Consider the following 26,438-nt stretch of genomic DNA (forward strand, 5'->3'; position numbering starts at 1 on the left):
CGCTGGCCGGGAACTTCTCAATAATATTCTCTCTTTACCCCAAAGGGCTCTTGGCAGTTCCTCTCCCACTCAGTCATTCTACAAACCTTCTGCTGGATTTCTCCTACAGGCCGCGAGCCAGGCAAGGAGTCCCTGCTGCCTTCCTCAGACACCCAGCTCCAAGCACCTGGCAGACGCCCCTGGCCAGGTGTGGCACAGACTGTCAATCATGGCAGGGCAGGCTGGGCAAGGAGCAGAGGGGCTTCCCTCGGCAGAGGGGGTCCTAGCCCCTGTTCTCATAGGACTCCCTGCCCGCTCCTCCGACTGCTCTTCATTGGTCTTAATGCTCTTAGTTTGGGATTTTTTTTTCCAGGTTCAAGGAGAGCAGAGGCTGCTTGCATCCTGCCCCAACACACAGCAGAAGCAGGAGACCTGAAGCCTCAACTGAGGTCCCTCCTCTCCCATTTCCACATCCCGTACGACGTTGAAGAGCTCAGGGACGCTGCAAAGGAGATGCAGCTGTTTTTCTTGGTACTTGGTGTATTCTTGCTTAATGCCAGCCTAGGTGTTCACGAAAGAAATCAGTGGTATTGGCCAATCATTTCATAGTTTTACAGCCAATGATTGTTTCCAGAGTGAGGAGATAAAATAGTAACAGGTGGAATTTAGATTGGCACTTAGGAGAATTTATTCTCTGAGCTATGGGACCTTCAAAGCAAACGTCAGCGGCATAGTGGGACGCATTTTTTTTTCTGCAGAATTTGAAGAAAAAGGTAGGCTACAGTCTATAGTAGAAGATGTCAATGTAGCCAAGATTTGGCAAGTCTGCGTGGTGCAATGATCAGGTGTCTAAAGCCTTCCAGTTCTCAGAATGTGCTACAGTAGCTCTCCTGAGTGACAAGATGCCGCGTATTCAGAGTGCACACCTGCACTTCTGTTCACAATTGCACAGTCGGCTCTGCTGTAACACAGTTATGCTTCCTTTAACAACTTGTGTTAGCAAAAGCAAAGGGAAAAATAAGACTGTGGGTAGAGACCCGCAGATGCATTGTAACAAATTGTTTTAGCAGGAGTTTCAACCATAGAGATGTTTTTCCAGCAGCAGGTGCATTTGATTGACAAGTATGCATACAGTCACTGGGTGGAAATAGCAAATGGATTTATTCAAACAGGCAAAAATCAAATCTGAATGGTTTGGAATGCTCCGCGTGTCAGAAGCAGCCACCGTCTCCACTATCACCATTTGCTTGGCCTTGAAGGTTCACTTGCGTTTGTATTTGTTCCATTCACACCGACTCGTTTTTTTGTTTTTTTTTGTTTTTTTTTTTTTTTTAAGATTTATTTATTTGTTTGGAAGTCAGAGTTACACAGAGAAGAGGCAGAGAGAGAGAGAGGTCTTCCAACCGCTGGTTCACTCCCCAACTGGCCACAACAGCTGGAGCTGGGCCAATCTGAAGCCAGGAGCCTGGAGCTGCAGGTGCAGGAGCCCAAGGCCATCTTCTACTGCTTTCCCAGGCCAAAGCAGAGAGCTGGATGGGAAGTGAAGCAGCAGGGACTAGAACCGGGGTTCACATGGGATGCTGGCACTGCAGGCAGCAGCTTTTACCTGCTATGCCACAGCACCAGCCCCCACACAGACTCTTTAAGTTTGCTGGAACCAATGGTCGCATGTGCTGTGGTTTCTCTGCAGTTGATGGGGTTTCGCCTTTTTCTCCCTTTCTTAGGTGGGCAGCAGCATCATCTTCAGCAAAGGGCTTCTGTGGCAGTGTCCTCACTTTTCTTATTCCCAAGTAGTATGACAGTAGAATCAACTTAAGATGCTGTTTACAAAGAACCCAAATGAAAGGATACATTCTGGTCGAGTGGACTATATACATTATCAATCGGAAACAAGCGACTGCAGGTTTGGCAGGGCACCCAGCAAAACAGCCTTGTTCCCAAAAAGCAACCTGTCTCCCTTCATGGTGACAATTTCTACTCTAATAAAAAAGATTCAGGGGCTGGTACTGTAGCGTAGTGGGTAAAACGCTGCCTGCAGTGTCGGCATCCCATATGGGCGCCAGTTCAAGTCCCAGCTGCTCCTCTTCTGATTCAGTTATCTGCTATGGCCTGGGAAAGCAGTAGAAGACGGCCCAGGTCCTTGGGTCCCTGCACCCACGTGGGAGACCTGGAAGAAGCTCCTGGCTCCTGGCTTCGGATCAGTGTAGCTCGGACAATTGTGGCCAACTAGGGAGTGAACCAGTGGATGGAAGACCTCTCTCTCTCTCTCTGCTTCTCCTTCTCTCTCTGTGTAACTCTGACTTTCAAATAAATAAATATTTATATATGTATTTGTGTTTTTAAAGACAGAGAATGAGGTGGGGGGAGATCTTCCATCTGCTGGCTCACTCCTCAAGTGCCTGCAACAGCCAGAGCTGGGCCAGGCAGAAGCCAGGAGCCAGAAACTCCATCGAGGTCTCCCATGTGGGTGGCAAGAAGTGCCACTTCTGCTGTCTTCCTAGATACATTAGCAGGAATTGGCGCTCAGCTAGGGGATGCTGGTGTTGCAAGCAGTAGCTTAACCCACTGTGTCACGACACGGACTACTATTTTTGATTTTCTTGTGACAGTGTTATATGAAATCCCAGCTGCTCCCAAAATAGTCGATCACATGGAATGGCTTTTTGTGTAGGAAGAGTTCCTGTATTTAGGTTCTGTGCTGGTCCATAATGCCCTAGAGCAGGGTTAGCAGGTGACAGCCTGCTGCCCGCCATGTGTGTGTGTTCTCTTGGAATTATAGCTGTCATAACCAAATGCCATAACCTGGTGGCTCATAAGCCACAGAAATATATCTCTTATAGTTCTGGAGGCTGGGGCTGGATTGGGTGTCTGGTGAGGGCTTGCTGTCAGGGTCAGAGACAGTGCCTTCTTGCTGTGCCTGCACGTGGGAGAAGGGCCAGGGTTTCTCTGCAGTGTCTTTTTTTTTTTTTTTTTTTACAGTCAGAGTTAGACAGTGAGAGAAAGACAGAGAGAGAAAGGTCTTCCTTCATTGCTGGCAGCTGCGCCGATCCAAAGCCAGGAGCCAGGTGCTTCTCCTGGTCTCCCATGCGGGTACAGGGCCCAAGCACTTGGGCCATCCTCTGCTGTACTCCTGGGCCACAGCAGAGAGCTGGACTGGAAGAGGAGCAACCGGGGCAGAATCTGGCGCCCCAACCAGGACTAGAACCCGGGGTACTGGCGCCGCAGGTGGAGGATTAACTTAGTGAGCCACAGTGCCGGCCCTGCAGTGTCTTTTATAAGGGCACTAACACTATTCATCAGGCTCCACCCTAATGACCTAATCACACCCAAAGGCCCCCACCTCCTAATACCACTCCTCTTGGGGGTTGGGATTTTTGTTTGTTTGTTTGTTTGTTTTGAGGTTTGAAGTAGTTTATTATGCCAGCAGGCTCAGCTGGAATCATTTCCCGAGAACTGAACGACAATCCCAAATTTCTTATAACATTTATAGGTTCATCAGCATCATATTGTTTGTTTGTTTTGAAGATTTACTTATTTGCCTGAAACTTAGAGTTACAGAGACTGGGAGACAGGGATAGAGATGAGAGAGAGAGGGAGAGATCCACTGGTTCACTCCCTAGGTAGCCGCAATGGCCAGGGCAGAACCAGGCTAAAACCAAGGGCCAAGAGCTTCACCCAGATCTCCCACATAGGTGGCAGGGCCCAAAGTACTTGAGCCATCTTCTGCTGCTTGTCCCAGGCCATTAGCAGGGAGTTGGATGGAAAGTGGAGCAGCTGGGACTTGGATCGGCATTCACACGGGATGCTGGTGTCGTGCCACAATGCTGATCCCCTGGGGTTTGGGATTTTTTTTTTTTTTTTACACATGAATTTTGTGCAGACACAGTAACACAAATACTCAGACCATGCTCATTCATTTGTGATTTATCTGTGGCTGCTTTTACACTGCAATGGCAGACTAGAGTAGTTGCAGTTGAGACCCTGAGGTCTGGCAAGGCTAAAATATTTACTATCTGAAATATTTACAAGAAAGTTTGCCATCCCACATCTAGACTAGCCATGATGGATATGTTCTGTCTCTGACCAACATGCCAACTGCCAGTCACACGTGGCTACTGAGCATTTGAAGCGTGCCTAGTGCATCTGAAGCATTAAATCTTCAACTCTAGTTCATTTTAACGGATTCACCTTTAAGTGGTAACTGGCCATGTGTGGCTGGGGGCAACATGTTGGGTAGCACAGCTTTGGAGATACCAGCATTAACTAGGAGATTCTTCAGCTTTGTGGCTCAGGCGCTTGCTCACCCCTTGCAGACATAGCTTAGCAATGCTAGCCCCATTGCAGATTCTCTGTGTGTCCATATAGGTACATGCATGTGTGGTGAAGTACGTTTTAACCGTGCTGTTCAGTGGCATTAAGTACATGCCTTGGTTGTGCTACCATCACTGTGTGTTGAGTTCTTTCTTTTGATTAACTTGAAAGGCAAAGAGACAGAGACAGACAGACAGACAGACATAGAGACCCTCTATCCTCTGGCTCACTCCCCAAATGCCCTCAACAATTGGGACTGGCCCAGGCTTCAAGCCAGGAGCCTGGAACTCCATGTGGGTCACCTTTGTGAGTGGCGGGGCCTAATGCTTGAGCCATCACCTGCCACCTCCCAGGGTGCACATTAGCAGGAAGCTGGACTCAGAAGCTGAGCCAGGATTTGAACCCAAGTGCTCAATACTGGTTGTGGGTGTCCCAGGCAGGCTCCTTACGGTTGCATCAGGTGCCTGCCCCTGTGGTGAGTTCCTGCGGGTCACAGTCTGTGGCCTTGAGTGGCTCATCACATGGTGAGAACATCACCACGCAGTGTGGGCCACCACCAGCTCACTGGCCCCGCCCACTGAGGTGGAGGTGGGGTTCTGGCAGCTGGATACATGTGTAAGGGAGCTGCAGAGGGAGCTCCCAGGAGGAGTTTCAGCAGCGCCTACAGCTGCACTCCTGTCTCTTGAAACAACCCAGTCAGGCTCTGGGAGCAGGATGTAACCATCCTTGCGTTGTTTCCTTCACCAGGTGACCAGAAAAAGTGAACCTGTTCCCCAGCGTGGATCATTGTGTTCTCTCTTACACTCAGAGTCTGGGTCCAAATGCTACTCAATGAGTAGGCTAATCGATTTCCAAGTTTGGAGCAGGCATTCAGGATCAGTGCACACCCACGATGATGGTAATGAGTGGATAAACCCGCCTTTTTGAGCTCCCTCTTTCTCTCAAAGGCAGGCTTTAGGAATTAATTTTGGTCACAGGCTACTTCAAAGGCAATCAGCAGCTGTTTTCAGAATGGCCCACTGCCCAACACTTTTTTTTTTTTTTTCCGGGCTCTCTTCTTACTCCCATGCAGGTTTCCCAGAAATTTCAAAGCATCTTCATGGAGCAACAGAAGATGCAGACGTTTCCCGACTATGAAGCTCGGAAGGCAACTGCAGAGAATCTGGGTCTGGCAGGACCTCCTTCAGCCCTGAAAAAGAGAGCCAACTGGATTCCCTTTATAAAGGTAAGGGGGCCTGGGGTGACAGTCCCCTGGCGGTGACATCAGCTGTGTCACTGTGCCTTCCAACCAGGCCAGGCTACCTGGCAGCACCAGGGCAGTCTGTCCCTGGTGGGCCCTCTCCTCACTGCCCTCTGGGTCCAGTAGAGACACCTGCTTGTTGTCAGGCGTGGCCACTCAAGAAGTTGGCCTTGAACTATTGGCCAGGCTCTGCCGGCTTGCTGCCTGCTGGGACTCCATGCTGAAGTTAGCTGTGCTGACCCGCCTTCTCTGCTCAATTTGATCCAACACTCCCTTCCTGCCTTGGCAAGAATAAAGAGAAGGGTAATATCCAAAGGTGCAGCTGACTTTTTAGCTGAAAACGACTTGTTGGGTGCATACTATGTGTTAGGAATGACCCTTGGAACTAGAGACACACAATTCACAAACCAGGCCTGAGTAAGCAGAGTAAAGGAGATAGTCGTGAGCAGGGCTAAATACAACGCGTTCTTGCAGGTCAAGGTAGTTGTGTTCTAGAAAGTCACCGAGAATGTTGCTGTAGCAAATACTGAACCATCACCTCTAGGGGAAATAGTGGGTTAGGTTTCCTGTGTCTCTGCTCACAACATTTTACTGATTTTAAAAGAAGTTTCATTTATTTGAGATGAGAGAGAGAGAGAGAGAGAGAGAGAGAGAGAGAGAGCATTCCCATCTACTGTTTTATTTCCCAAATGTCTACACTGACTGGGACCAGCTGGGCCAGGCAGAGAGCTGAGAACTCAGTTTAGGGCTCCCACGTGAGTGGCAGGAACAGAATCATTTGATCCTTGACGGCTGCCTCCCTTGGTCTGCGTTAACAGGAAGCCAGAGTCCAGAGCTGGACCCAGGCATTGAGCTCAGGTACTCTGATACAGAATGCAGCTGTCCCAACCAGTGTCTTAACCACTAGACTAAATGCCTGCCCCTGGTGACAACATTTCAATCGACTGATTGATACATAACCTTGTCTTGGGTATGCTTCTGTTTAAAATTATCTAACTGAATATACATGGCTGCTTCATTAATGCTGAACTCATGGCCAACACCCCAGGCATGCCTGCCTCAAGGAGGCTTATCTAACACACCTGTTGTCTCTGTAGGCACGTCATGGTGGCCTTGTGTCCAACAACACTAAGCAGCACCACAGCACTCTGCATGGGGACCATTTGCAGCAGTGAAATCACCAAAACACACGCATATGAAAACTGTTAACGCTGCATCACAAGCAGGACACTTACCTGCAGGGTCGCCCTGGCCAGCCTTAGCTGGGGACATGATTTTTCACACTCCGCAAGTGTCTATGAAAGGTCCACCACAGCTGAATTTGCAAGCACAGAACCCACAGATGATGAGGTTTGATTGTGTTGTAAAGGGAAAAAAAGGTATGATTGTTCAGGTCCATCCAGGTTACTTAAACACACACACACACACACACACACAAAGTTGGGTATCTTATAAATGAACACAATTGACCTCTCAGTGTTCTGGCAGCTGAGAAGTCCAAGTTCAGGGTGGCAGCATGGTCGGGTTCTGGCAAGGGCCCTCTCGGGGGCTGCAGAACCATGAACGTCTGGCTGTGTCCTCGCATGGTGGAGGGGATGAATAAGCTCTCTCTGGCCTCTTTCCTGAGGACACAAGTCCTATTCTTGAGGGCTCCCTTTTCCAGATCTACTCATTTTCCAAAAGTCCCCCCGTCTAATACCATCACCTCTGGGGTTAGGTTTCCAACGAACCCCAGTTTGGTTAGAGTCTTTGGAGGGACACAATCTTTTAGCCCATAGCAAAGCTGGACGAAGAGAAAAGAGGAGAATCAAAGATCATTCCTTGCCGGCGCCGCGGCTCAATAGGCTAATCCTCTGCCTAGTGGCGCCGGCACATCGGGTTCTAGTCCCAGTCGGGGCGCCGGATTCTGTCCCGCTTGCCCCTCTTCCAGTCCAGCTCTCTGCTATGGCCCAGGAAGGCAGTGGAGGATGGCCCAGGTCCTTGGGCCTTGCACCCCATGGGAGACCAGGAGAAGCACCTGGCTCCTGCCATCGGATCAGCGCGGTGCGCTGGTCACAGCAGCCATTGGAGGGTGAACCAACGGCAAAGGAAGACCTTTCTCTCTGTCTCTCTCTCTCTCACTGTCCACTCTGCCTGTCAAGAAAAAAAAAAAAAAAGATCATTCCTAGGGCTGGGGCTGGGCAACAGGGCAGTTTTCCATCTGAGACTGTTACACTCGATGTCACGTTACAGATGTCAAGGAGGCCGTTAACTGAAGCTTCAGGCTGAGATATAAATTTGAGAATTATCAGCAGTTTGATGGCATTTACCACCCAAGAACCAATTTCTTTTTGTAAATGAATGAATTAATTTATTGAGAGGTAGAGTTACAGAGAGAGAGAGAGGACTTCCATGCGCTGGTTCACTCCCTAATTCGCCACAATTGTTGGAGCTGCACTGATCCGAAGCCAGGAGCCAGGAGTTTCTTCCGGGTCTCCCACACGGGTGCAGGGGCCCAAGCATTTGGGCCACCTTCCACTGCTTTCCCAGGCCATAAGCAGAGAGCTGGACAAGAACCAGCACCCATATGGGATGCCGGCACCACAGGCGGAGGATTAACCTACTGCGCCACGCACAGCACCGGCCCCAACCAATTTCTGAAATACAGTTTATTAATGAGAAAGATGATATTAAATAGGGAGTCACAAGGAGTCTGTGTATAACCTTCTGTTGACCATAAAGCAAGGTCAATGCCCAGCGCTGATGGGTTTTAGGATCCCTGCTGCTCAGGCACTGCAGTGTGGCCCTGGGTGGAGCAACTGCACTCATACATGAGACACTAGCAGGGAGCTGCAGACTTGTGAGCCCGATCCGCCTCATGTGCTCCAGCAAACCTCCCAGCGCTGAGGACAGAGCTCATTGCGGAGGATTTTGGAGTCTCCATGCTTGCATGGAAACTTTATTGAAAACCACTGTGTTAGGTTGTAGCTTCAGGTGAATGTTTGCCTCCTAGATCAAGCCAAAATGTGATCCCTGGCAAAAGAAACTTCTGATCAAACTAAAAGAACGGAGAAGAATAGATGCATTGATGCAACTGCAAGCCAAGTTTTTGAAGGTAAGAAAATGATGTTCCCTTCCAGATAAGATTCTTGTGAAAATCGTCCTCCCAAAAAATGGATTTTTTTCCTTTCTACTTTAAAAAAAAAGATGTTGGTATGGATTCATTCTGAAATCTTCCCTTGGAATGTTCCCACCTAATTTTAAACTTTAAAAATCCTGTTAGCTTTTGGGGAAGAATAGAAAGTTGTAAGAACTGGGTTTTAGTCCACCTTCAGCACCAAGTCTCTGTGTGAGATTGGGCTGGTCATGAAACCTCTTGGAGTCTTAGTTTCCTTGTCTGAAACAAAAACACTGCACAAAACGATGGTGTTTTTATTGTGGAAGGAACACACAACATGAATTTCCCATTGTGATCGGGGTCCAGTGGCACTGAATACATTCATGTCATGCAAATGCATCTCCAGAGCCTTTTTGCCTCACAAATGTGAACCTCCATGCCAGTAAGCCACTCCCCTCCGCCTCTACCAAGCACCATTCTACTTCCTGTACCTAGGAACCTGGCTACTTTAAATACCTCATATACATGGAATCATACAGTGTGAATCCCTCAGTGACTATCTGGCTTTACTTAGGGTGATATCCTAAACAGGTCCGAATTTCCTGCTTTTTAAAGCTGACACATTCCCTTGCTGGTATCCATTATATTTTGTTGATCTTCTCATCTATTGATGGAAGGTTGAGTTGCTGTCACTTCGAGGCTCTTGTGAATGATGTTGCTGTGAACATGAGTATGCAAATAACTCTTCAGGATTCTGCTTTCAATTCTTTTGAGTGTATGCCCAGAAGTAGAATTGCTGCATCATATGGTAATTTTATTTTTAATTTTTAAAGGGAAACTGCGCTGTTTTCCATAGTACTTGGACCATTGTGCAATCCCGCTAAGAGTGCACAAGGCTTTCAATTTTGCTACATCCTCACCAACAATTATTATTATTATTTTTACTATTTATTTAGTTAGCTTTTTTAGAGGGGAGGATGGAGGGAACAGGGAAGAGAGACAGAGTGAGAGAGAGACAGAGAGCTCCCCACCCCTGGTTCACTCCAGGTGAAGCCTGGAACTCAATCTAAGTTTCCCATGTGGGTGTCTGGAACCCAACTATTTGAGCTGACACCTGCTGCCTCCCAGGATTCACATTAGCCGGAAGCTGGAGCAGAAGCAGGGTAGCTGGGACTCAGACCCAGGCATTCTGATATGGATTGAGGGTTCCCAGTGAGCAGCTTAACTAGTGAGCCTAACAACCCTCCACTCCGTGTTCTTAATAGTAGACTCTTGGTGGGTATGAGATGATTGATATGCCACTGTGAATTGATTCACATTCTCTTGTAATTAATCATCTTGAGCATATTTTCACATTTTTGTTTCATATTTTTTATTTGGTTACCATTTTATATCATCTTTGAAGAAATGCCTATTCAAATCCTTTGCCCATTTGAAAAAGAAAAAGCTATTTCTTTATTTGGAAGGCAGAATTACAGAGAGAGAGGGAGAGACACACAGGGAGGGATCTTCCATGTGCTGGTTCACTCCCCAAGTGGCCGCATCAGCCAGGGCTGAGGCAGGCTGAATCAGGAGCCAGGAACTTCATCCAAGTCTCCCTTGCGAGTGCAGGGGCCCAAGGAGTTGTGCCATCTTCCCTGCTTTCCTAGGCCATTACCAGGGAGCTGGATCGGAAGTGGAGCAGCCAGGACATGGTGCCCATATAAGATGCTGGTCCTGCAAGCAGTGGTTTAACCCACTGTGCTACAATTCTGGCCCCCTTGCCCATTTTTAAAATCGGATTCTTTGTGAGTTATTTTGTTGTTGAGTTGTTGGAGTTCTTCATATATTTTGACTATTAAACACCTATCATATGTATAATTTACAAAGATTTCCCACTATGCCATCAGTTACCTTTTCCAAGTATTGATTATTTCCTTTGGTGAACAAAAGTTTTTTTTGTAAATTTTGATATAGTCTAATTGTCTCTTCTTGCTTTTGTTGCCTGGGTGTTAGGTACCATATCTATGAAATCATTGCCAAGTGCAATATCATAAAGCTTCTCTCTATGTTTTCTTCTAACAAATTTATAGTTTTAGATTTTCTATTTGTCTTGAATCCTTTTTGGTTCAATTTTTTAAGTAGTGTAAGATAAAGGAAAGACTTCATTACTTTGCATGTTAATATAGAGTTTTCTTGATACCATACATCAAAGATCCTATCATCTCCTTCTTGACTGGGCTTGGCACCCTGACCGGACATCTGAGGCTTGATTTCTGGGCTTGCTATTCTATTCCAGTGGTTAACATCATCTGTCTTTATGCCAGCACCACTTTTTTTTTTAATTACTCCAACTTAGTAATATTTTTTGAAATCAGGAAGTGTGAGTGTTCTAATTTTGTTCTTTTTCAAAATTGTTGTGGCTATTTGGGATCCCTTGAGATTCCATATTAATTTTAGGATGAATTTTTCTATTTCTGCCAAAAGTGCTTCTGGGATGTTGACAGGGATTAGAATACAGGAGCTTTGAGGTTCTTGGTAACATTGAAATGACTGAAGGATATGTGCATCACTGAAGTAGAACTTGAAGTCTGGGGCCATCTGCCAGGCACTATCACAGCAATTTGAGGAGAAATACCCTTAGTATTCTTGGGAGGTTGATCCGCTGTGCTGTGAGTGGATCAGCCAGGACCCATGGAGGGATGTCAGCCCCAGCCTGTGTCCTTAGGATGCCTGGGATCTGCCTGAGCTACCCTGCAGCCTCCTCCCTGCTCCCCTGGCAGCTTGCCCACAGCAGACACAGCCTGCACCCAATGTAATGAGTGCCCCTCTCTCCACTGATGCCACCAGGCTTTGAGGAGAGCACCTGCTATTGTCCGGACAGGGTTATCATGGAGTTTTAAATGAGTTGCTCTGCGTATTTCAATGTATGTTATGTTGCATAAACAAAGATATTTTGGGAGTCAGAATACTTGAGTTTAATTTTATAGATTTTTTGAGTTTAATCTTATTTTTTAACTGCATGCAGCCTCACTAAGGCTTTATCTCTGCTCACGTATATGTGATCAGAAAAGAAGGAATGCTGCATTGCTTAACCATCCCTCCTCCTCTCTGTTCTGCCTGAGATTTCCGACCCCGAGCGAGTAATGCAAGCGCTTCGCGATCACGCTGCAAAGACAGCCACGCTGGCGCCACGTCATCACCCGTCTTTCGTGACTGCCCAGGGTGTGCCTCAGCGCAGCTATGACCAGATCTGGGAGAATATTTACAGCAACGTCCAGCTCTACCAGGTACAGGGGAAGAAACAAGCCGTGTGTTGTTCTGTTCAACTCGCTACCCGTGCCTAGTCCTTGGCGATTTCCTTTGAGCGGTTTTCCTGGGCTCCTCCCCACTGAAACTCTACCATCCAGCCAGGTTTCTTCGCATTGTAAGAGCCTTAAGTGCTAATTGAGAAGAGGGATGTTAAGAAATGAAAGATGTTGTTCTTAGCAAGACATGGACTTAACCTAACAAGCACCAAGGCCGGGCTGCACATCCTAGTGCCAGCGCCCAGGGGTTGGCAGGTACTAGCATCGCGAGTCCGTAGGGGGGAGGTGGCCCCCTGGACTGGTTCTAGGGGGAAAGCCTTTTGAGGGAGAAGAAACTGGAATCACAGGGCTGAGGGAGGGCGGGCAAGAGGGGACAAGAGCAGGGAGCACATTTCGGGAGAGACAGGATGAACAGTAGCTGCAGAGGAAGTTTTGCGCAGGCGCGCTCAAGCTGGGTTTTGGGGTGGGGGGAGATGAACACAGAAAGGTAGTGAAGGGAAATCAGGCTTTTTGTGGGGGAGGGGGAGGCAGGCTGTGAATGCCCATGAATTCCAAAGAAATGTGTGCTTTATCTCCTAAGGGAAGTGGTATACTTACACAGAGACCTTTTTTGAAAAAAATTAAACCTACTTTCCTTTTTTTTTTTTTTAAGATTTATTCATTTATTTGAAAGTCAGAGTTACAGGCCGGCTTCACGGCTCACTAGGCTAATCCTCCGCCTTGCAGCACCGGCACACCGGGTCTAGTCCCGGTCGGGGCGCCGGATTCTGTCCCGGTTGCCCCTCTTCCAGGCCAGCTCTCTGCTGTGGCCCGGGAAGGCAGTGGAGGATGGCCCAAGTGCTTGGGCCCTGCACCCCATGGGAGACCACGATAAGCACCTGGCTCCTGCCATCGGATCAGCACGGTGCGCCGGTCGCAGCGCGCTGGCCGCGGTGGCCATTGGAGGGTGAACCAACGGCAAAAGGAAGACCTTTCTGTCTCTCTCTCACTGTCCACTCTGCCTGTCAAAAATTAAAAAAAAAAAAAGGAAAGTCAGAGTTACATACAGAGAGATAAGGAGAGGTAGAGAGAGAGGTCTTCCATCTGCTGGTTCACACCCCAGGCCATGGTGTGGGAAAGCAATAGAAGATGGTCCAAGTCCTTGGGCCCCTGCACCCACCTGGGAGACCTGGAGGAAGCTCCTGGCTCCTGGCTTCGGATCGGGGCAGCCCTGGCCATTGCAGCCATTTGGGGAGTGAACCAGTGGATGGAAGATCTCACTCCTCCCTCTCTCTGTTTCTCTTTCTGTTTTTCTCTCTCTCACTGTAATTCTGACTTTCAAATTTTAAAAAAAGAATAAACTTTCAATATAATATTTTAAAAAAGATTTACTTATTTATTTTGAAGGTCAGAGTTACAGAGAGAGAGAGAGGGAGAGACAGGGAAAGAGATCTTCTAGCCACTTCACTCCCTAGAGGTCCCCATGGGCCAGCACTGGGCCAGGCCGAAGCCAGGAGTCAGGAGCATCATCTGGGTCTTCCATGTGGTGGCAGGGGCCAAACACCTGCGCCATCCTCCACTGCTTTCACAAGTGCATTAGCAGGGAGCTCGAAAGGAAGCAGAGCAGTCGGGGCATGAACAGGTGCCCATGTGGAATGCCAGCATCACAAAATGGTAGCTTAGCCCACTAAGTGCCATCCCACTCTGACCAAAGCTGTGCCTTAACTACTATACCAAATGCCTATTTTCAAGGGAGGGTCATATAGCAGTGGGGCACTCCCTGGGTTGGAAGCGGGAGAGACGGTAGGCAGGGGAGCCAGTTAGGTGACTGCTGCTTGGGTCAGGTAGGGCGTGTGGCAGGAGTGAGGGCTTGTACTCAAAACGAGTGGATATTTATCTTTACAGTGGTACCATATACATCAGAGTATATGGCAATCTGTAATCTGCTATTCCCTGTGGCTCTAAGAGAAATGATTTGTTTTATTTTTTATTAAATACGGGAAGACTGAATGTATTTATGGTCTCAGGGGAAAAGGCAATGGAGAAGAGATGAAAGGGGAAATCTGAGCGCAGGTGGCCTAGGGGAAAGGAGGGGATGAAGACATCAGGTGGAGGAGAAGTTTCCAGAAAGGGAGACGGACTTGAGCTCCCTTGAGGTGGATGCGATACACAGAGTTCTCAGGTGCAAGAAGGTAAGACACAGGTGCTTAGGACCAGCCCTGGCTGTCTCAGGGAGGAAGAAGGTCAAGGCTGACTGCGTGGGTGAGGAGAAGGCGAGGACGGCGTGTGAGGAGATGGAAGTCAATGGGAGGAGAATATGCGGATGACTGCATAGCCAAGACTACCCACATAAGGCTGACGATGTGAATTTGCAATGAGCCCATTTTGCATACATTCTGTTACTTCTGCCTCTAAAGAGAACTGTGGAGTGAGTGCAAGTTGTACAGAGTCCACAGGGTGAGGATGTTGAGTGGAACGCTGGACAGAGAAGCACCGCCTGGTCCTTCCTCCCAGGCTGGTGTCGGGAGACTGAGGTCTGGAGGGGTCCAGGGAAGCAAACACACCCATGCACACGCACACCTTGTGTACATTTTCAACCTGTCTGGACTGGACCTAGAGAGTCTGAGGAGGGGCAGTGAGTCGGTCATACAGCTGGGGTGTGGCATAGCACAGATCTCTCCAGCCCCCTAGGGTCCTGGCTGGCATGTGCCTGCCAGTGGCATGCTGTCCTCAGCCAGCATCCTGGAGGGATCAGACATAGCCACATTTTTCCTGTGCCATTGCCATTCCACTGGGATGTATGTGACCCTTCAAGAAGACCTTGTGCTAACATTGGCACATTTCAAAAACATCTCACTCTCCTGCTTCTGGGACCAACATCAGGGACTAGTGGGGAGTGGAGGAGGAAATGGGTAGGAGAAGCACAGCCAGCTGTGGCACCCCCAAACTCTGACTCTGCTTTTTGTTGCCCTGGGCAGTCTGGCCCTGATGTCCTTTATCTGGGTAGTTCTGGTAGAAGTATCAGGTCCATCAACCAACTCTCTTTTCCTTCTTGGCTGAGAGAATAGGGTGAGTCAAACCCCTGGGAGTCAGTGAGGTGGGGGTTAGGGGGTTAGGGACCAAGAGGAAGAGAGAGGGAGGAGGAGGTGGTTGGTGGTATTTCCATGCGCTATGTGGCACAGGGGCCAGGGCGCCGCCAGGGACATGTCCGAGTGGCCGAGGACGTGGTCGGCTTAGGGATGGACATGCGGGAGGCAGCTGCAGCCCCAGACGGAGGAGAAATATGCTTTGAAGTCGGGCCAGGGCATGCTGCGGTGTGTGCTTTCCTTGCCCCCAGGGTGGGTCCTCAGGCTCTGACTGTGTCCCTGACACCCACCCGAGGCAGCAGCCTGTCCCCCAAAGTCCATATCAACCAGTGGCTACAGACTTGGTCAAAGGCTTGTCACCAAGCTTGAAGGAAAAGTGGATCTTCCGGTGTTTCACACCCCCCCCCCCCAATACCACCACCACCTGCCCCCGGGTGATTCCGTCACGGAATAGAGGTGGTTTGGGCTGGTGGCAAACATGATCATGAAGTCACAGATTTTTCCCCTAGTGACAGCTCTACTTTCCCCAGGAGGAGTCTTCTGTTTCGTTACTGTGAGACAAGAGACCAGAAGCAGGTTTTGAAAGCGAAGAGGACAGAAGGTCTGTGAGGGACCATGGCATTGACATTTTCCAGGCACACAGGCTGAGCAAGCCTTTCAGTGCTCAAGTTCGCCCAGCCCAGATGGGCACGTGCATGGACGCTGTTAGAAGCTGAGTGCATTCAGCCGGTTTGGAAGTGGAAGTCATTCCTTGGCTAGCAAGGGATTTTTTTTTCAGAAGTTATTGTAAAGAAATGAGGTGGGACATTGTGCCAGGAAATGAGGCCTGCAGAAATACTTGCACAAGGACAAGACCACACGAGTATAATACTTAAGGTTTGCATTTTGCGTATGACAGTTCTGTTTCTGTTAGGTATGAAAGAACGTTCATTGCAGCATTACTCATAATAATAATAAAAAGCAATGGCACCAAACAAAAGGTCCACCAGAAAGGAGACAGGTAAAGTAAATGACAGTATATGCATTTCACAGGCCAGGAAATGTGAGGCGGGGGTGGGGTGGGGAAGGAGGCAACGGAGAATGGAGCCCGAGATGAGGGGCTTCATGGTTGAAACTGTGGCAGCCACGAGGTCAGGGTATGACTGAGTGTAGCACTGCCCCTGGGCACCTGGCGAGCAGAGGAGGTGACCTCGGTAGGGCCACTGTGGCAGTAAAAAGCAGAAGACATAGGCCGGTGCCACGGCTCAACAGGCTAATCCTCCGCCTTGCGGCGCCGGCACACTGGGTTCTAGTCCCGGACGGGGCACCGATTCTGTCCTGGTTGCCCCTCTTCCAGGCCAGCTCTCTGCTGTGGCCAGGGAGTGCAGTGGAGGATGGCCCAAGTGCTTGGGTCCTGCACCCCATGGGAGACCAGGAGAAGCACCTGGCTCCTGCCATCGGATCAGCGCGGTGCGCCAGCCGCAGCGCGCTGGTTGCGGCAGCCATTGGAGGGTGAACCAACGGCAAAAGGAAGACCTTTCTCTCTGTCTCTCTCTCTCACTGTCCACTCTGCCTGTCAAAAAAAAAAAAAAAAAAAAGCAGAAGACAAATGGTGCGAGCAGGAAGTGAGGGCTCCGGTAGGTGCTGAGTGGCAGAAAGCACCCAGTGTGGGTGACAGCGTGAGACACTGTGGTAGGAGTGGAAGCAGGGATGGCTCCTGCTGCCCCTTGCCCAGCTGTGCAGAGCTGCAGGGGAGCCAGCCCTGCTTGCTGGTATCTCTGTGCTGCTTCCTTTCGCTTGTGGTGCAGATGGGAAGTCGGGGCTGCTGGGATGCAGGCTGGGCTTTCCCCAGACCCTGGTGTGGGTGCACTTTTTCAAAAGCTAAGCTGAGGGGCCGGCACTGTGGTGTAGCGAGTAAGGCCACCACCTGCAGTGCCAGCATTCCATTTGGGCACCAGTTTGGGTCCCGGATGCTCCACTTCTGATCCAGCTCTCTGCTATGGCCTGGGAAAGCAGTAGAGGATGGCCCAAGTCCTTGGGCCCCTGTACTTGTGTCAGAGACCTGGAAGAAGCTCTTGGCTCCTGGCTTCAGATCAGCACAGCTCTGGCCATAGTGGCCAATTGGGGAGTGAACCAGCAGATGGAAGACCTCTCTCTGCCTCTCCCTCTCTCTCTGTGTAACTCTGCCTTTCAAATAAATAAATAAATCTTAAAAAAAAAAAGTTAAGCTGGAAAAGGGAGGAAGGAGAGAAAGAGAGAGGAAAGAGACTGCTTCTTCTGGAAGTTTGCTGACTTGTCGGTGTTGTTCTTAGCATTGACAGAAGGGAGTAAGCTATGAGCACGGTGGATTCAGGTTGACATGTGGTAGAGACTCCATGAAGAGACTTAGCGTATCTGCAGACTGTCAGATTCCAGAGATGAGACAGAAAACAGATGCACAGATCACCCAACATACTAGCGCTCATGGAAGCTTTTCAGTTTCTCATTCATCCAGCGATTATAACATAGACGCTGCCTTTGTGCCAGGGATTGTGCTGGGCTCAGGGAGAGAAATGGACCAGACCTTGAGCCTGGGTCCAATATGCACTAACAAGTGTGCAAAGAAGCAAATCTGTGTCCCTAACATGTGGGTGCCTGGGGCAGAGGACAGTGGGTGGAGAAGGGCACACTATTTTTTTTTGAGATTTATTTATTTATTTGAGAAGCAGAATGAGAGAGAGAGAGAGAGAGAGAGAGAGAGAGTCTTCCATCTGCTGGATCACTCCCCCACATGGCCTTAATGGCTGGAGTTGGGTTGATCTGAAGCCAGAAGCCAGGAGCTTCTTCCAGTCTCCCAGGTGGGTGCAGGGTCCCAAGGACTTGGACCATCCTCCACTGCTTTCCCAGGCCACAGCAGAGAGCTGGATTGGAAGTGGAGCAGCTGGGACTCGAATTGGTGCCCATATGGGATGCTGGCACCACAGGCAGAGGCTTAGCCCACTATGTATAGCTCCAGAGGGGCACGCTTTGATAGAGAAAGGTCAGCCTAGGTCTCTTGGTGGGGGACAGAGGGGCATCTGAGCTGAAACTTAGTGAATGAGAAGGAGCCAGCAATGCAACCAGCCTGGAGCAGCAGAAAACAGCACCGGGTTTATGGAAAGAATGTTGAAGGCAACAGCCAGTCTTTTCCACTTTCTGTCACATTTTCCTGCGGGCGTTAATTTGTGACCTTCTCAAGTGTTTCTGTCACTTGGCGCTCTATCCCAGTCCCGGAGGTAACAGGAAGCCACTCTGGAGGCTGGCTTCCAGTTGGGTGAGATTTCGGATGAGGTAAGAAATGTGGCAGCTGGGCCAAGTGGCAGGAATGTGGGGCTGAGTCTTTGGTAGCAGCTTTGCAAGCCCGCGGCAGTCAAGTGTGAATTTCAGCATCTGTGTGTCTCTCAGCGTTCTGATTCAGTGACAACCGGTACCCGGTGGCAGAGAGCGTTCCACAGGGGAGAGCAAGCCGCTGGGGACTGTCCATTTCCCTGGCTCCGAGAGAGAAAATCAGAACCTCTTCTAAGCACTTCTCAGGAATGCTGCTCACCGTGAACCTTTCTTTTGGGGGTGGGGTGGGGGAGGACTTTGAAATTCTTCTTGAATTTTAGAAAAGGTTGAGATTATGGAAAAGTTGTAAAGGGAGTGGAGAGTTCCCCATCTACAGCCCACACTGACTTTCTCCTGTTAACATCAAACAGTTGACTGTGCTACGTTCGTCAGGGTGCAGGAACCCAGGCTGGGCCGCTCCTGTGACGCAACTGCACCTGGAGTGCCCCACTTATTCCACTAATGTTCTGGTTTTTTTTTGTTGTTGTTGTTGTTTTGTTTTTTGTTTTTTTTTTTAAGATTTGTTTATTTATTTGAAAGTCAGAGAAGAGCGAGGCAGAGAGAGAGAAGGAGAGGCAGAGAGACAGACAGAGAGAGAGAGAGAGGTCTTCCATCTGCTGGTTCACTCCCCAATTGGCCACAATGGCTGGAGCTGCACCGATCCGAAGCCAGGAGCCAGGAGCTTCTTCCAGATCTCCCACGTGTGTGCAGAGGCCCAAGTACTTGGGCCATCCTTTACTGCTTTCCCAGGCCATAGCAGAGAGCTGGATCAGAAGTGGAGAAGCTAGGACTTGAACTGGTGTCCATTTGGGATGTCAACATTGCAGGCAGCAGTTTTACCTGCTATGCCACAGCGCGGGCCCCTAATGTTCTGTTTCTGTCCCAGGATCCTACCCAGGGACCCACACTGCATTAATCTCCACCCTACCCCCATACCAGCTGCTTGCTGTGTGACAGTTTCTCACTCTTTCCTGGGTTGTCATGATCTTGACAGTCTTTAGGGGTAATGGCCAGCAAGCCTGCAGACTGTCCCCTGGTATGAGCTTGTCTCATGTTTTTCCTGTGGCTACACTGGGGTTTTGAGTTGGAGAAAGAGGAATGCCACAGAGACAAGATGCCCTTCTTGCTGCATCCTTTCAGGGGCCATCAACATGACACCACTGATAATGACAGCTTTGCTCCCTTGGGTAAATTCGTGGTGTTTCTCAGTTATCTCCACTGTAAAATTACTATTTTTATCTTTTTTAAAACAATGTTTTAAAGACAAAGTTACAGAGAGAGGGAGAGACAGACAGATCTTCCATCTGCTGGTTCACTCCCCAAATGGCCACAACAGCTAGGGCTGGGCCATGCTGAAGCCAGGAGCCAGGAGCTTCTACCAGGTCTCTCATGTGGGTTCAGGGGCTCAAGGACTTGGGCCATCCTCCACTACTTTCCCAGACCCATTAGCAGGGAGCTGGATCAGAAGTGGAGCAGCCAGAACTCCAACCAGCACCCACTTATGATGCCGGCCCTGCAAGTGGTGACTTAACCCACTAGGCCACAACGCCAACCCACCATTTTTCTCTTGGTGGAACTTTTAAAAATTCATTTGAAAGCACAGAAGTAGTAAATCAATGTGTCCTCCTTGTAAGACTTTTGAACACAAGTGCAAAGCGAACTCCCCCTTTGATTTTCCTTGCCCTTGAATACAATCCCTTCCATCTGCTCAGAGGGAAACACTGTCGCTGCTCCAGGCCTCTTCTCTGCATTTACATATGCATGTCCCCATACCCATATACAGGGTAACTTCCTGTTTTAGTTTGCCATAGAAACAATATGTCACACCATGTGCATGTCTTTGGGCAACTCGCTTTTCCACACAACAACGTGTCTTGAAGATCTGTCTCTGTTGCTCTTTTTTTTTTTTAAACAAACGTTTTGCAATATTTCCTTGTCGACTACAGATTGTGCAGCAACCCTAGCGGATTGTTGGAGTCAACAGTGATGCCAACTGAACTTTCTTGTGCCTATGTTTTTGAGAGTGGATGCACAGAGTATTTGGGGTAGAGTTTCTGGGTAACAGAATATACACATTCAAAAGTTTTTCACAGATGCTGCCAAGATGATTTATATCATCCCCCCCACCAGCCACTGCACAAGAGTGCCTGTTTCCCCAAAAAAGCTATTTTAACATTGAATCCATTTGTCTGATCATTGATGATGCTTGCAATGTTTCCATCACAGTTGGAATTGGCCTCCTCCTTACCACTAGCACAGAAAGATGGCCCCTCTCCTTTGTAAACACGACTTTCATTCCAGATGTACGAAAGATGTGGATTTGGGGAAGAAAGAACAAACGCCAAATGATCTTACAATTGTTCACGTACAGCTAGCAAGAGGGGACCCTGGTCAAGATGTACCACATCTGTTTGGATATTCCTTTGGAAAAAGAAATTGTTTAACTCTTGTCCTGATCAGAAGAAAGAATGACCAATCTAGGCTTGGATGGAAACCCACAATCTGCGCTCTGTTGGAGCAGTTTACTTTGCCCCAAAGGAATCAGCTCTTTATTAAAATAGCTGTGCACGGACATTCCATGTTGCTATCAAATGCTGTGTTTTCAAAGTTCTGGTTTGAGTTGGTCTCTACTGTTTAACTTTATGGAGTGAATGGCAGAAGCTGCTCTCTGCAGGCTGCACAGTCACGGGCCCATGGTAGAGCCATTTCCTCGACCTCGTCTCTGTCCCTACCAAGGAGGGCCGACAGAGCCAGCCACGGTGCTTCCCTGTCTATGTTCCTCCTGCCCTCTGTTTGCAGGAATAAACAACCAGTGAGCACACATGCATTCTCACCATGTGTCCATGGGTGGTGTCCATGGGAACTCCAGTATCCACAAAGTACAGGCAAGCAGAAACCCTTTTTTCTGGGTTTCCTCATCCAACTCAGTACATTTATTTTTTTAAGCATTAATTTTATTTATTTCACAGCACAGAGACACAGAGTGAGCATTCCCATCTATCTGCTGGTTCATTCTCCAAATGCCCACAAGCTGAGTCAGTCCAAAACTGGGAGCTGGGAACTCATTCCAGGTCCCCCGTGGCAGCAGCAGGGACCCAAGTACCTGAGCTGTCACCTGCTGCCTTCCAGGGTGCACATTAGTGGGAAGCTGGAGTCGGCAGCAGAGTGAGTCAAACCTAGATCCTCTGATCTGGGATGTAGGCGTCCCGGCCAGCAAGTTAACCACTAGGCCAAATGCTCACCCCACATTTACAATTAAAAATGAACCCTTGTTAATGACAATAGTGACACATATTTGTCATAGAAAATGTTGTGAATTACAGAAAATAAAACTCACCTGTTGTTGGTACCACCCCAGATAACACACACTGTTGTTAACATTCCCTCTGTACCCTTCTCACCCTTGTTTCCTGCAAGTTTTGGGGCTGGGAAATGCACACTAGGTTTACTTTTCCTCTAATTATTCCTCCCACCCTATCTCCTGATCCACTGTCCCTGACAACTTCCTGGGGCGTGGAGAGATTTGCAATCCGTGGGACTCTCTGACCTATCAACATATATGAGTTTAGCCATGCTGATGAAGACCCAGGCAGAGACAGAGAAAGGTCAAAAGATTTGGCGACCTGGCAAGAAGGAACAAACACAGACAGACGGCCGCTCACCTGCCTGTCTGCAGCTCCCTTAGGAGAATACGCCCGTGGGCTTTGGGTACTTCCTGTGCAGTTTTCCTTTTCGGGCTGTGTTTGGTTCTCATTTCCCCGAGGAGGCTGGGCTCACTCCCTTTCCTCCTCCCGGCCGGCTATGCCCCTTCCTTCCTTCCTGAAAATCTGCCCGTCAGCCAGTACTTATGTGGTTCACTCAGTCACTCCTTCAGACGTCCTTCCTCGTAACCTCATGTCACCTTCTGTCCCTTCCCATGTAATTCTGGTCATCTGAGGAGCAGCTGAAAACGTCACCATCCCATCCGAGAAAGGATGCGGGTTAGAGCTTTGCCCCTGGGACCACATCAGACTGTCTGATGATGGGGAATTGCAACCTGAGTTCTTTCCAGGCCAGAAGGCAGGGGGCTCCATAGAGCTCCTCCCCAAGTTCAACAGCATTGTCAACATGCAGAGGGAGCTCGTGCTGTCCTGGGACTGTTTTTAAATAGTAGGAATTTTCTTCACTTTGGGATGATGATCTTATGTTTCTGTTGTAAGGGGCGGGAGAGCTGTCCTTTCCAGCCCTAGTGCTCTGGGAAGTTTGCCCAGAAATGCTCTGATGCGCACACTGACCTGGAGCAGGCGGGAGATGACTTTATCCGCAGGCAGAACGGCCAACAGTTCATGCCCCATGGCTGGACTACTTGCCCTCTTACCTGTTCTTTCTTCTTTTTTTTTTTTTTTTTTTTTGACAGGCAGAGTGGACAGTGAGAGAGAGAGACAGAGAGAAAGGTCTTCCTTTGCCGTTGGTTCACCCTCCAGTGGCCACCGCGGCTGGCGCGCTGCGGCCAGCACACCATGCTGATCCGAAGGCAGGAGCCAGGTGCCTCTCCTGGTCTCCCATGCGGATACAGGACCCAAGGACCTGGGCCATCCTCCACTGCACTCCCTGGCCATAGCAGAGAGCTGGCCTGGAAGAGGGGCAACCGGGACAGGATCGGTGCCCCGAGCGGGACTAGAACCCAGTGTGCCGGCGCCGCAAGGCGGAGGATTAGCCTATTGAGCCGCGGCGCCGGCCCTTACCTGTTCTTTCTAACATCCCTGTCAAAATCGCCCTGCCCCGCTTCCTGCAGTGGAACCTCATGATCTACTGTAGTGTCTGGGGAACTGTATTTTTTTTTTTTTTAAGATTTATTTACTTATCTGAAAGTCAGAGTTACCCAGAGAGAGAAGGAAAGACAGAGAGAGGGAGAGAGAGAGAGAGAGAGAGAGAGAGAGAGAGAGAGAGGTCTTCCATTTGCTGGTTCACTCCCTAACTGGCCACACCAGCCAGAGCTGTGCTGATCTGAAGCCAGGAGCCAAGAGTTTCTTCCAGGTCTCCCACTTGGGTGCAGGGGCCCAAGAAGTTGGGCCATCTTCTACTGATTTCCTATGCCATAGCAGAAAGCTGGATGGGACATGGAGCAGCCAGGACTTGAACCGGCACCCATATAGGAAGCCGGCACTGCAGGCAGCAGCTTTACCCACTACGCCAGAGCACCGACCCTGAGACTGTATTTTTAAAATTCGGCTGGGCTGTTGGCCTTGGAAAGATAAAATCACCCAGGGTTGCAGAAGATGGGAATCTAGTCCAGAGCCTGTGTGGCAGCTGCGTTCCAGGGTGTCCTGGGGGGTGGGGATGGGGGCTCAGCTCCATCTCTCCTGGGGTCCAGCAGATGCAGCCTCCGCACGTTGTCACAGCAGCTTATCATCGTTGTCCTCCATCACGCCAAGTTGCAAGCATGGAAATAGGCTCAAGACTTTCAACTAAATTGTACCACTAAGGAGCAGAGGGTTCTAATGCATTGATCTCTGTCTACGTAGAACAAGTCCAGACTAGAGAGGTTCGGGGTTCCAAACATACATGTTCTTGAAAAAAAAATGTGTGTATCCACCTTTTGTAAAGTGAATCCCATAAAAGGGGGTGGCTGCTACTGAAGAACTGTGAATACTTCCATCAAACAAAGTCTTGATGAGAAAACAGTGACCCCTCATTTATAGTATAAATCTGGGTTTTCATTTATTTATTTATTTGAGCAGCAGAGAGATAGAGGGACAGGCAAGCAGACACACAGAGCTCCCATCTGCTGATTCGCTCCCCAAATTCCTACAGTGGCATTTGGACCAGGCACTGGCTAGAAGGCAGAACTCAACGTAGGTCTCCCACGTGGGTGGCAGAAGCCCAAGAAACCCAACTACTCGGGCCATCACCACCACCTCCCCGAGTGTACATTAGCAGGACTCTGGAATTGGAAGCACAGCCAGGAATTGAACCCAGGTGCTCTGATAGCGGATATGGGCAGTCCAACCCAGCCAACATCTCGCCCACTGGGTCAGACTCCTGCCCCAGCATCCAGATTTTCCTATGTCAGCGTGAAATGCGTCAAGATGCTCTTCTACTTATTCGTCTAAATTTGCTCTGGCTCATGAGGTTTAATTTTGCAATGACTCAACTATGATTTGTTAATAATACTGCAAGTGCTTATGTCATTAAACTAATGCTAATGTTTTGATAGAATGGGAACACAAAGGATGATGAGCTTCCCGTGGAACAAAATGAAAATGAACTAGCTCAAAGGAGTCCCAGCCAACGGGCTGATAGGCCTGTCCAGCAGAGAGAAGAGACAGGGTAAATTAAATCATTGTATTGGTGACTTGGGGAAATGGATTCGAATACCAGGGGAAAGTTGAGTGACTGATTAATATGTAGCTTACATGTTAACTCAAATACATTTGAAGGCAGAATGAAAGCAAGGCTGTTAAAACAGGTCAGACAACTAAATTAATGTTTCACTCTAAGACCGGGTCTTTAACAAGAGTAATTGCTAAGAGAAATGTCTTGTATTTCTAGAGTGATGATTTTTCCTCCAGTGCAGCTGTTGTGAAATGTTCTTGCATTTGTGTAGGTGAGCTTTTTGAACCGCTTTGAGATGCAAGGTCTGTGTTATCTTTCTCCTGCCTGCTCAAGGTACAACTACGCAATGACCCTACAACTGCTGGGCCTGGATGATGAGGGGGCTGAGCCCAGTGCACGGGATCCTGTCCTGATGAGAGGGGCCTACTTGTCCTTTCTATATCTACGCCACCTGCGGATCAGGGAGCTGCAGGTGGGTGCCCCCCCCCCCCCCCCCCCCCACACACACACACTGGTTTCAAGCACCTGGAATGTCTGGTTGTCTGTTTTCTGTTGCTAGAACAGAATGCCTGAGGCTGGGTAATTTGTAAAGAAAGGAGGTTTATTTATAAGCTCACAGCCTGAGAGTGTCAAGGGCATGGTAGGGCATTGGCTTGGCTCTGCTGAGGGCCTCACGGTCAATGGCATCAGCATATCACCCGCAGTGGGAGTGTGTGCTACAGGAAGAGATGACGTGGCGATACAGGAAGCCAGACGCAGGTTCAGGGAGCAGTTTCACTCTTTGGTAGCAACTCACTCTCGAGGGAACTAACCAGGGTCCATGAGGACTGCATTAATCCCTTCCACGGGCAGCACCCCCACCTCCCCCAGGCCCCACCATGTGAAGGGTCCACTGCCTCTCACCGTAACACACTGGGGACCAAGCTTCCAAGATGCAACTGCCTGGGGGACAAACCACATTCCGAGAGCAGGTGCTTGCCTGCTATTCCAGTGCAATGCGTTTCTATACTTTTGCTCTTTGTTCTGAGGTTTCCTATGAACTCAGCCCCTTTCTGGAGTGGTGCGCTCCTCTCTCCACAGCAGGGGTGACCTGCCACCCTTGTGGCCCCCATCCAGCGTTGCTCCGTAGGCTGGGACGAGGCGTAGGGCAGCATCCTGATTCTGTTCCGCCTCTGTTTCAGCGCATCTGCTTGGGAATTCTGAACTATTTCAGATCCATGGAGCGAACCTTGACCATCAACTCTTCAGGCCTCACTGTGGTTTCAGGGGACATGGTCCCCACCATGGAAGACAGTTGCTGGGCAAACGTGGCCAAAGAAGGCCGCCGGTCCTCTGCCGAGCACAAGGTGAGGTATTCTGTCAGTTTTTCTTCCTTGATGAGTCCCACCTCCCAAGCCATTTTTTTCCTAACACCTGGAATCCGATAATATGATGGAGTAACAGGTGGTAGTGGTAGTGGGTGTCATTTTTCTTATTTTTAAGATTTATTTTGTTTATTTGAAAGGCAGAGTTACAGAGAGAGAGAGAGAGAGAGAGAGAGAGAGAGAGAGCTGAAGCCAGGAGCTTCTTTCTGGTCTCCCAAATGGGAGCAGAGGCCCAAACACTTGGGCCATCTTCCACTGCTTTCCCAGGTGCACTAGCAGGAAGCTGGATCAGAAGTGGAACAGCTGGAGCTTGAACTGATGCCCACATGGGATGCTGGTGCTGTAGACAGCAGCTTAATCTGCTGTATCACAGTGCCGGCTCTGGTGGGGTGTTCTTGGCAAAAAGGCTTTCTACAAAATTATAGAGGGGTGGACACTTGGCCTAGCAGTGAAGTG

The 26,438-nt window shown here is 49.2% G+C and overlaps 1 protein-coding gene across 1 annotated transcript in view; it reads left to right on the forward strand.

Moving 5' to 3' along the window:
* LOC133756617 (uncharacterized) overlaps positions 1-26,438 on the forward strand; it is a 167,765-nt gene that overhangs the window by 13,271 nt on the left and 128,056 nt on the right. Inside the window, exons 7-12 of the mRNA XM_062187238.1 lie at positions 353-510; positions 5,363-5,515; positions 8,523-8,624; positions 11,732-11,896; positions 24,890-25,090; positions 25,800-25,945. Coding sequence (XP_062043222.1) covers positions 353-510; positions 5,363-5,515; positions 8,523-8,624; positions 11,732-11,896; positions 24,890-25,090; positions 25,800-25,945 — 925 coding nt within the window. The remainder of the gene's footprint in view (positions 1-352; positions 511-5,362; positions 5,516-8,522; positions 8,625-11,731; positions 11,897-24,889; positions 25,091-25,799; positions 25,946-26,438) is intronic.

Source organism: Lepus europaeus, chromosome 3, assembly GCF_033115175.1.
Source record: "Lepus europaeus isolate LE1 chromosome 3, mLepTim1.pri, whole genome shotgun sequence".
In the NCBI taxonomy this organism is placed as follows: Eukaryota; Metazoa; Chordata; class Mammalia; order Lagomorpha; family Leporidae; genus Lepus; species Lepus europaeus.